At 35.7% G+C, this 12,098-nt stretch overlaps 1 protein-coding gene across 1 annotated transcript in view; it reads left to right on the top strand.

The window, feature by feature from the left end:
* Window positions 1-2,253: 2,253 nt before the first annotated feature.
* IGF1 (insulin like growth factor 1) overlaps window positions 2,254-12,098 on the top strand; it is a 49,530-nt gene continuing 39,685 nt past the window's right edge. The window contains exons 1-2 of the mRNA XM_026868153.1: window positions 2,254-2,562; window positions 6,889-7,045. Of these exons, the coding sequence (XP_026723954.1) occupies window positions 2,500-2,562; window positions 6,889-7,045 (220 nt within the window). The 5' untranslated portion in view covers window positions 2,254-2,499. The remainder of the gene's footprint in view (window positions 2,563-6,888; window positions 7,046-12,098) is intronic.

Below are 12,098 nucleotides of genomic sequence, written 5' to 3'. Positions count from 1 at the left end.
GTAGTGATCCCCACATCAATAGGTCCTGAAGAATGCTTAGTTTTCTAGGAAAAAATTAGAATTATGTGATAGTGAGGAAAAGTACTCCACTGACAGTAAGTCTAAAAATTACTACCAAACCCCTCTCTTGAATCTATTCTGTTTTCCTGCCTTTTCATAATACCACTTTAAAACAAGAATTAAAAAAAAAAAAAAAAAAAAAAAGTAGTAGTGCATCGGAAATTTAGGCTGGTCAGTAGAATGGGGATAGGAGTTAAAAATGGCTCCATGGAAAGAAACATTAGCAGTTGTGTAGAGACACTAAAGTTCTTTGGCTACCTTGAAAGCCAGAAGTTTCATCTTCTACTGCATGCTGTTCTTATGACCAAGAGAGCCCTGTTGAAGCCTAGGAGAAAGCAAGCAGTGAGGAGTGAAACAAGTGTTTGAAGCTCAGGTCGTGGGGAAGTGATGTATGAGTGGATTCCTTCCGTTATTTAGGAAGAAAGAAGCAGGAGTATGTGCACCCATCTGTAGTGTTTTAAAAGTAAAAAATAAAGACTATCAGAGTTTTGATAATTTGTCTCCCCACACTCTTCTATTAGACTAAATAACTGGTACATGTGCTATGAGTTGCAGCAAGCTACATCAAGCTATGTGTAAAATGGTGGCACTCTACAATGACCTCTGAAAAGCAGAGGGAAGAATAAAACAGACCAGAATATTAAAATTCTATACTTTCAGTACAAATGTGTATTAGAATACTTGAAACATCAGTATTACCTGAATTAAACAAACTCACCTCAAAGCTCCCTGTGATTCTGCCATTATGCTACATTAGAAGAAATCCCTTCCAAAGATTAATCAGCTTAGCTAACCATACACCATATAAAACTGCACAGAGCAGAGTATTAGCCATTTATAGAGGACAGAAATAACTAAATGTGTCTTTTCTGCCTGGCAAGCACCATATAGTTCAAGGTGGATCTGAAAACGGAGAATGGACCTGGGCCAACATGATCTCAATTGTTATTTTCAATCATAAAGTACAGCTAGCACCTCAGCATACAACTCTCACTTGAGTGGAAGGGGACAGGGACACAGAGCCATGTTCTGAAACAGCTTTTATGGAAATCATGCACTGCTTGTGACATGTATTTGGTCTCTGGAGCTGCAGTCTTGTTTAATCCTCTACTTTTAAATGCCATCTTACAAAACCAAAGGGTAACAAGTACAAATTGTATCTATAAAACAGCATCACAACTTTCTTCTCAATAGCTAAGTATTGAAATGCAAGCATACATTATAAATAGAAAAACAGCTGGCTTGGAGCACATTGCAAGCCACTAACACAGTTGAGGGATTTGAATGACATCATAACCCGTGAGAGCATGTTGCTGGCCAGCTGGTGTTATTTATAATATACTCATAATTGAGGAAAAATAAAAAGACAAAAGTTAGGTATTGCAGAACTAACAAAGTTGAATTCTGTCTTTCCCAGTGTTATTTAAATTGCGATCAAAAGTAATTATGAAGATTAGTAAGAAAAAGGGGGAAAATCACTTCATAATTACAACAGCACATTTAAGATGAATGTCGTGGAAGCCCCCCAGACTGGGCTACTTGTGTTACTGTATTCATAGTACTATAAAACCTAGGAAATTACTTCTCCAGTGTGGTTGCTAAAAGATCACAAAGCTATTTTGCCCTATTTATAAGTAGAGCTCAACAATTCTGTTATTTTTAGCAAATTACAAACTGCTATTCTAGGGTTAATAGCACAGAGAGTTGGAGCTTTTAATTGTTACTCAGCATATAGGCATGCCAAGTTTAATAACGTAAAGATGTTTTAAGAAAAACGTAGATAACTGACTGCCTGTCTTTCTATCCTGTATAAATAAGATACCTGTTCCTCTCTGCATAAATATAATGTGTACATATATACAAAGGTATGCATATATACCAAAAATGCCCTTACGTCTATAAGTTTTTATATATTTGAAATGCAGACACACACACACATGTGAATACAAAGGCACACATAGCTATCTGAAAGTTAACCAGAATACATTTTCTTATTTTTCATGGCAACACAAGCTTTTTGCCTGCTAACCCCTCAGTCACTAATTCACATTCTTTTAAAGGGAAAAAAATATGCTTCTGTGCTCTAGTTTTAAAATGCAAAGGTATGATGTTATTTGTCACCATGCCCAAAAAAGTCCTTACTCGGTAACTTTGCCAGAAGAGGGAGAGAGAGAGAAGGCAAATGCTCCCCCAGCTGTTTCCTGTCTACAGTGTCTGTGTAATGTAGATAAATGTGAGGATTTTCTCTAAATCCCTCTTCTGTTTGCTAAATCTCACTGTCACTGCTAAAATCAGAGCAGATAGAGCCTGCGCAATGGAATAAAGTCCTCAATATTGAAATGTGACATTGCTCTCAACATCTCACATCTCTCTGGATTTCTTTTTTCTCATCATTACTGCTAACAAATTCACTTCCAGACTTTGCACTTTTAAGAAGCAATGGAAAAAATCAACAGTCTTTCAACACAATTAGTTAAGTGCTGCTTTTGTGATTTCTTGAAGGTAAATCTTTATTACTATTTCAAATAATTTTTTAGTTTTATTTTACTGTGTATTGTCTGCTTCTGGTTTGAAGAGTATTGTGTACTTTTCAATAACATTATTTTAGAACTGAGAATTATTTATAAATTGCTGAACATGCAATTTTATGTGATCTGGAAAATGGCTGTATGTAATAGTTGCAATTACATAGATAACTGTAAGGGTAAACTATTGCAGATACATGTCTTGAATTTCACTTCTATTCAGAGAACTTTGCAATATTTCAGTTATGTCATTATTAAAGGGTCCAATTACATCATTGTCTATGTTGTTAATTAATGCTTCTGAAAACAAGAACTTTCAGCTATTTTCTGCAGGTGCAGGGTTTTATAGGGAAAAGGTATTATTCACATGCTAAGTTTCTGCAGTTTTATTATACACAATTATAGATAAAATGCTCATGCTTTCACAGGGAAACTTTTAAGGGATGTTGTCACTGCAGCAATTTTCTGGCAGCATTGTAGCATTTACATGTTTTTTGCTTTCATAAATTAAAAGTAAATGTGAAGTTCAGTTTGTTTTCAATGTTAGAAACCAGCTGCGACTCTTGCTGACCTTGCATATTTGTATAGCTTAAGCAATTGTACATAAAGAAAATGGAAATTCCCCTACATGTTCATCTCCAAGTTTTCCCTGGTAGGGAGAGCTGTTTCAGGAAAGTTTGCATGTGAAGTTTCATGTTATGACCTATAATTACTACACATTAATATAAACTGTCGTTAAGTAAATTTGGCTTCAGTAGGTGCATTGACCTCTGTTTCTGTCAATTGGCCCTAGTTCAACTTTCCATTATCAGCAAATTTATATCCTTCCAGAACTTTTTTCTTTAATATTTTTCAAGGACAGTTATGCAGTTGACAGAATTCTCCTGTTTTAATTGTTTAGGGCCTAATTATTTTCTAAGAGTGTCTTACACTTAAAACACACTTACCTCTTTCCTTAATGTGATTCAAAAGAGCAGGTCTGTAATTGCAATGAACTAAACCATTCTCTTAATATATAAATGGGCATCTCTTCCAATATACTTGAAAGATGAAGATGGGTTTTTTTAAAGTATTGAGCAAGGCACTAAGAGACATAAAAGTAATGTGCTAGTTCCTCAGCTGGTGCATCCTGCCAAGCTTCCTTGGAATCAATGGAACATATTGATTTAGGTTAGGATGTAGCTCAGATCCTTTCATCAAAGTTAGCAGTATTTAAACCATGATCCACTCTAGAGTATATATGCTTTATTTATGTAAGAATTACTAGTGAATACTGTTATTACATACTAATTACATACTTCTACTAGGGTTTGGTCCAACCTCTATGTAACAAAATGTAATTTTGAATATAACTCTTGGGATTTTTTTCTATAGCATATACTATCTATAAAAATGTTGCCCCTTCAAAATATTTATAATTATTGTAGATGTCCTTATCTGTTATTAAAATGACCAAACATGTGAAGAATTCTTATGCACAACTTGTGCCAAGTGATAGTTTGTTAGATGAGGAGTACTTATATAAAAGAATTAAGAAGTAAAAGAGAGATAGACTGTTCATATATGACATTCCTCTGTGGTGCCACTCTTCTGGACTATTAAAAGAGGAATGCAGCAAAAGCTGGTTATTTTACTGAAAAAAGAGGAAATTCCAGCTGTGAAAATATGGTCAGTCATTCTATGCAACTAAAAGAAGTGTTTAACCAGGCTCATCCTGAACCTGTATTCAATTTCCAAATGTAATTAGATGCTTCAACAAACCCCACCCTCATGCCAATGAGTTTTCTTTTAAACTCTCAACTTTCTAGTCAAATTGGGGACATTGCAAGCACCCTGACTGTTTGTAAAGAACCTGAAGCAATATTGGATTACAACTTTGTATTTTCTTAAGAATATTCCCCTCAGACATAAATGGGAACTTTGATTTTATCACAAGCATATTGAATCAACTAATGCTATGTTTAATTAAAATGATGAAGGAAAGTTAAAGTTTTAAACTATGCTTTATAATTAGTTTTGATGAAACAGCACTTAATTTAATAAATAATTGATTGAGCCCTAGAAACATGTGAGCCTGTTTTCTTTTCCCCAAAGTTTTTAGTTGTTTCAAAGTTCTTAACTGTTTTTAAATTTGGAGATAAAGTTAGAAATTCTCTGTGGTTTATACTGTGCAGTCTTTTTGGCTTCCACTAAAGGAAAAACAGTAGATAATCGGTTTTGTTGTATTTCAGTGCTGATATTCATCTGAATATGCAACCCAGCTGAAGAGTCTTGAAAAATACAAAATTGTTAAATGCCTAAGATTTATGTTTAATTCTGGCCCAAATGTTATACAAGAGCAAATTGTTAAATACATGATGTTCTTGTATTTGTAATGTCTTTCAGCCTTCTGAGGCGGTGTGCTAAACAGCCTTCTGATTTACCCCTCAGAACTGGGAACCATCTTAAGCTGCAGGTGCATCACATTTATCTTAGAAATTCAAAAATGTGGCAAGGGAAAAAAGAAATTGATGTTGTTAAGATACAGAGTCATTACAGGAAATAATACCTCATGTTATCATCATTCATTTATAATCTGACCTGCCTCCATCTGCTATTGAAGTCATGTCCATGAATTAAAGCTTGTTGGTTTTTACATGGCAAAGTTGGCTAAAAACTCTTGTGAACGGGAAAACAATTATCATTTCTTTTTATGATATATCATGAGATATAGATTTTTTCATTATTTTCACAGGGGAAATATCAGGGAAAAAAGGGAGATAAATTCTGACTTATTTATAGATTTGTCTCTTATTCAGCTTTGACTTAAGCTGAAATAGGGGACTCATCCAGCAAGGTGCTAAGATCCCTTGCCAAGAAAGGAATTCTTAACAATTATTGACAAGAGAGGGCTCAATACCCTGCTGGATCAGGTCCCATATAAGCAGACAACAGATAATTTTATCATTTTATCAAAAGTTCAGTGAAAAAATAAGATTAGATGGTCCCTGAAACCCTGAAAGAAACTTTAGAGAAGATTAATAATTTTACTCCAATTACATTGCACTAGTCCGCTAATACAAAGCAGTTTTAGCCAAGGTTAACTGTATGTGCAAGAAAGATTCGTAACTTCTTACCTGACTGTAATATTAATGTTAACCTTGAAAGAGAACGAAATTAAATGCATATTTACACCTTTCAAAATAGCATTTTTGCCAAGTAATGCAAGTCAGTTCAGAATATGCACTAAGCACATTCTTCACTGTCCTGCTACTAAATATAAATAGCTTTTTCTAGTATTTAAGAAAAATAATGATATCTTCTTTGACATGTTGGGCAAGATCTTTGGTTGATACAAATGGATATAAAGAGAAGAGGATAAATGGAATAGTGCAAATTTACACCCACTGAGGACTGGCCTTTCTTCAGTCATACATCCCGGAAAAGGATAGTTTGTAACCAAATGTAAATGAGAAAAGAATTATCACCTCTGTGTATACCTCATAGCCAACCCTGACTAAGAGGATATAATGGAGGTCAGTGAAAGTATAGCTGCTTCCATCAAGTAATAATACAAATTCTTAACACTCCCACTAGTGCTCTTAATTTCTTGAATACTTCCAAATGTTAACTTGCTAGTAAGAGTGGACTGTAAGAGTAACAGGATGAGGTCCCCTATTATGGAAGTCCCACAACAACACTTCTGTAACTTTGGCAAGTTCTACCTTGAAAGTTCTTTTGTTTTGTCCTGATATTTCACTTTTTAAGGTGGCTGGAGAACCATGAAGTACTAGTTATGAACCCTTTTCCTACTGGGCCAGATTTGCTTCTACCCAGTTTAGAGCCATTTATTCTTGTTCTTTAGTTTAAATAGTTCTTCTCTCTTGTATGCCACCTCCATCTCCCACAGTACATTTGCAGGCAACGGTCCTATTCCCTCATAGTCTATCTGGTCTCAGACAAAACAATTTAATGTTGTCTAGTCTTCCTTACTCTTATTATTAGGGGTTTCCCTTTGCTCTGTCCATTGCACTCATCCATATCCTCCTTTTGCAGGAGCAAAAATAAATCATATTTACCACAAGGTTCTCTAACTATGTGTGAATGTGAACCAAGAATATTCACCAGAGGAAGTAATCAGTTTACAAAATACATGGGCTAGAATATGTAGACAGTTGCAAAATTATGATGAGGCATTTCCTGATATGTGTTTATTGTCTAACATATTACAGTACATACGTGTTCTCAACTCACAAGGGGGCAGGAGTCATTTTCTTTAGGACTCTGTTGGGAAACTCTGACACTGCTTTTGTTTTCTTGGCAGGTGAAGATGCACACTGTGTCCTACATTCATTTCTTCTACCTTGGCCTGTGTTTGCTTACCTTAACCAGTTCTGCTGCTGCTGGCCCAGAAACACTCTGTGGTGCTGAGCTGGTTGATGCTCTTCAGTTTGTGTGTGGAGACAGAGGCTTTTACTTCAGTAAGTGAACCCTTTCTTTCATTCAACTGCTGAACTTTTCCATGTAATCCACTAGTTTGCAACTGCTCTAAGCAAGCTTAGGTAATCAAACCAGGCTGCTGAATATGACTAGTGTCCTGCACCTTGGAGATGCCCAAGTCTTCAGTGACCATGAAGTCTCAGTAAAGAGTAATGCCGTGTCTGTGTTCAGTCTCTCTGAGTTTCTGACAAATTTTCTTTTTTGGACATCTTACTGATTTTAACTTTCTATCTGCTGCTACTCCACCTGCTATATTACTGCTTTCTGCTGACCTGCCACTGAAATGAAATGAATGAAATCACACACTAGACCCAAGATATTCATAAGGCAGAACTACATGTACCTGTTATGTCAGACTACTCGTAAACAGTTTAAGTACACATCGTATCATATTAAAAACACACTAAGCTTCAACATCTGGTTTAAAAAAAAAAAAGAAAAGCTGGAAGGCAGCAAGCAGAAAGTTACCACATCCAAGTATCCACATGCTTCATCAGTTAAACACAGGTGAAGGAAAATTCATGCACGGTGATATAATAAAGATTAACACCAGTACAAGCAACAGATAAATTGAGCAATAGTGGAGATATATCAGCACTCAAATAACTTTTTGAAGCAAGACATAAACTTTGGAACTGATCGTCACAATATTTTTCCTTTGCTGTGTTTTAGACTGTGTAAAGCTGGAGTAGTTAAATGAGCAACTCTTTTATCTTAGTACCTTCTTACAAGTGCTGTCAAGATCAAGAAATATACAACTTGTAAATATTAGAAATCCATTTCTTATTTGCAGCTATTTGCTACTCAACATAAAGTTAATGAAACTTTTATCTAGGAATAGATCAATTGTGATTTCACTCATTAATATATTTATTCAAAACATGCAAGAAAGTGTGCTTTTAGAGCCTCTGAAGATAGTGTTTACTTATAATAACAGTATGTGCTTGTCTGAAGTCGCACCTCTTTCAGGGCCTCATTTACCTTTCCAGACAAGAATATAACTAAGAAAAGGAAATATATGGTGGTTAGGTTATAAAGACAAGAAGTTAACTGAAATTGGTTTTTTTTCTATTTATTTTTATATTCTTTGTGAGTTATAGCTTTTTTTTTGTTGTTTCTTCTTTTATAATACTCATTTTATCCTTATAAGTCTTGCCTTCTAAGGTATCACTTTTGTTTTTCTGACCTTACCTATCTCTTTCCCCATGGAGCAGTGAAAGCAACTGAGTTACTCTTTCAATATTTTTCTCCTTGCTTGCAATAAAAATAGAATTAGTTGAATCCAGATTCTTGCACCTTTAAATTACAGAAACTCCTGACTTCTTCAAGATACAAGCTGCAGACGTTTTCACTATCTTCTTGGCACTTTCTAATGAAGTCTTTGAAACTGGGAGCCTTAGTTTCATATATGCAAAGTAATTCACTGAAGAACCCTCTGTATTTAACACTTTAGCTATCATTAATGAACATCTACTCTAAGGTGCTGTTTAACGTAGTATTCTGGTGCTAAATACAATATTAAAAACTGGAATCTCTCATAAAGGCATTTCTTTTTTTTTTTTTTTTTTTAACCAACTCTTCATCTGTTCATTGGAACACCAAAATTTGTTACATTTATCAGCACCTGAGTTGCACTTAACGGGCTATGTGTGTCCTACAACTACTTCCTCTTGGTGGCTGGAAGGAATGTAAAGGAAGTCTTTCATTTTACCCTCCTGTTTCTGTATCAGAAAACAATGAGAGAATATACTATATCCTTAGAACAGCATAGGTTTTGTTGGGGTTTTTTTACTGTGCATAGGCATTTTCCCAGTCATTCCTCTCCTGGCAAAATGTTTGCTGCTTGTTCAGGGAACTATCACACTTGCTTACCACAAGAGTGGCTGCTACTGCCAAGCAATCAGATTTACTGTGATGTGTAATCTGTGTTCCTCAAGGTAACAAGACATGTGAAACTCTAATCATCAGTAATAGCGCTCTTTGTTTGAAATCTCAGTTATTCTAAGGCTGCACAATACGTTTCAAATCTCTACATTCCCTAAACTACATCATCCTTACTTTAAAATACTAGTATGGGTTTCTGAAGTTTTAAAGATCTTTACCCTTGCAATCTTGAGTTTTATCTGCTGTCAGTAAAGATTTTCCCTCTAGTTTTCTTTGTTGTTTTCTTACATTCTGAGTTTTCACTTGAAATAATGTACCTGTTGACATCATAAAGGTCTACTTCGTTTTGTATGGAAGACTGTGGAAGGTTTTGCTGATGAATGACTACCCTGTTTCAGGAGAGTCTTGCACCGTTGTAATCAATAGAGTGCAATTGTAACATTCAGCAAGAATTTTATGAAGTTGATATGTGGCCCTTGGATGCTAAGTAATGTGTGTCCTCTACCTGACTACTTCTGATTCACGAGGCAATTATTTAACCTGTTATACCCTTCTCCCTCTTATTTGATAGTGTTTAATCTAAAATATAGAACTATAGCAAAGTCCAGTAACAATGATAAAACAACTTGAGATCATATCAAATGTACTACAGAATGCAGCATACTATTGGAAGTTAAAAATGTTACTCTATTTCTTGACACTTTTTAAGAATGCCACATCATTGGCAGAAATAAAAATCCAGTGCACTCTTTTCTTTTACTTTAGAGAGGATGTCAATTTAAATTGTATTTTAGGTCATCTATTCTCATACTCTGGTTCCTTTATATAAAGTATAATCAATGGTAAAGTTTCCTTTTAACTTGCACAGGAAATAGCTGTAAGGGAAGGTTTTTCTTCCATCATTCTGTATTTCACTAGAGACTCCAAATATAAAGAACACCTTTTGGCTGAGGTGGAACTCCTGGTTCAGACTCAAGGTCAAAACTTCTGACTATTCCTTGGGAGTTGTGGGTGGAAATGAAGATAGAAATAATTGAGTTACTTTCTGTTGAAACTCTGTACTCCACAACCACAAGGCTATATCTACAGCTAGGTCTGGAAGAAAATATCTTTATATAGTCTACTCTGCCCAATTTCCTAGATATAAAAGGAATTTCTTTACAGCTTCTGAAGAGATGCCCCAGCTGCTTACCACACACAAAGTATTGACTTCAAGAGGAAGTCAAATGTGGTTTTTACCACTCCCTTTTTTCATGAGGTAGACTGGCAAGGAGCATTTCTGTACGTTCTTTTAGAGGGGAACGCTGCACAAATCCTAAAATGAACATCTGCTTTTTCCCTTGGTCACATGTAACCCCAGACAGCACTGGCTACTTCTTTCCCATGATTCACCAGCAAAGCGCAACTTGTTGCCACCTTTTATCTAGCAACACCTCTCTAGCAGAACTTCTACTTAAGTTCCTCTGTGCTAGCTTACGTTAGGAGAGGCCAACAGAGCCTAAACACAGCTACACAAGTGGCTACACTTAGACACAGGTCTTCTCAATTAATGTTTCTCTAGCCTCAAAAACTCTGGATTCAACAGTGATGAAGAAAAGTGGGAGGGATGTTATGCTAATTTGAATTCCAATGCTTAGGGTGGTCTACCATGCCACTGCCATTACAAAACAATGCTGAGGGAAAAGAATGTTGGAAGAACTGAAAGGACAAATTACAGGAAACTTACAGAAGCGATAGCCCAGGAAGGGGGAAATTTTACTTGAAATAGTCTAGTCTTATCACAGGAATTTACTTTGTAGATTAATAAAAAAAAAAAAAAAAAGAGATCCTTCATACAAGTTGAATTTGATGGACAATCATTCATTCTTGTTCATATTGTTTACTGAGGACTTTTAATGAGAATGGAAAGCAAATGTGGTTGGCTCTAAAGAGCAAATATTAATTATTTTTTATTTAGTTTCTTTTCCCTTGAAAATAAACCTTTTCATTTACCAATAAATGGATACCAGTTGGCTAACAGTATACATGAGTGCCAATAAAGAAATAGCTTTCTTATTTCCTTGGACACTTTCAGATCAAATTTCTAAAGCCCAAGTTAGATGGCAATACTTATTTCAAACCAATGGCAATTAATTTCATGAATTAAAACCTTACTTTTTGTTCTTTAAAAAACTGCTTTGGGCTTATGGTGAATCTTTCTACATCACTTGTGTAGTAAAGGAGCTGAATTTAGATACCTGATACAATGGAATTCCTCTGATATTCTTCAGAGAATGGAGAGTGTCCTAGCACATATTTCCATATGTAAAAGAGTGAATCCCATAAAAGACAGGCTTTTCTGGTATCCAGCTTAATGCTCCCTGTGTCAACTGCTTTGTGGAGAATCATTACAGATTTTTGCTACATTTTTATTTCACTAAGACTATCAGAATTGCATGTTGTCCTTGGAATATCCCCAGCTGTGCACAACTATTGCAATAAGACTATTGGCCTATAATCATCAGAAAATCAGAGTAAGACAGTGAACACAATTTTGTGTAATCAGAGTTGTCGTCAGATGTCATTGCTTTGCAAAACTAAGGTGTATATATGGAGGAATTGCTGCCTTACAGAGACAGACATAAGGTGCATAGCAATAGGCAATTCTGTTTTGCTTCTTCCATTTCCCTTTAGTTAACAGCTTCTTGTTTACTTCAGGAAGTCTGCTTTTAAGATGTTATTAAAGTTTCTAGGCCTGTCAAACCTATCAACGTAATTACAAGAGATGGCATGGCACTCAGTTCTTTAACTACTCCATACCTGTAGGAGCTATGAGTCATTAGCTCCTCTCGGTGTCCCTGACTGAAAGGAATGTTAATGCTACAAGCCCAGGAAAAGCGTGCTGAAAAGCTGCCTGTGGACACACAGACTGTGGTGTCAGTGACAGTCTTGAAATCTTTGCAAAGAAATGCTGGTCATCTTGGCTATGTTCACACAGCAAGATCTGAGAGCATTTTTAAGTTCCTTGTCCTGGCTACATGCCCCATTCATGTCCAAATTCTGTATCCATAGAAGATTTGAGTATATTCCTCAGTCTTTATCCCCAGGTTCCTTACTTCTTATGGGAAAGTAGCCTGAAAAGGAGCTAATATGTGCTTTAGCCAGGTCTGC

Source organism: Athene cunicularia (genome assembly GCF_003259725.1).
Source record: "Athene cunicularia isolate RWA chromosome 1 unlocalized genomic scaffold, athCun1 chr1_part2, whole genome shotgun sequence".
Taxonomy (NCBI): Eukaryota; Metazoa; Chordata; class Aves; order Strigiformes; family Strigidae; genus Athene; species Athene cunicularia.
The sequence above is the reverse complement of the archived record's forward strand: the minus strand, read 5'-3'. Positions and strand labels throughout refer to the sequence as shown.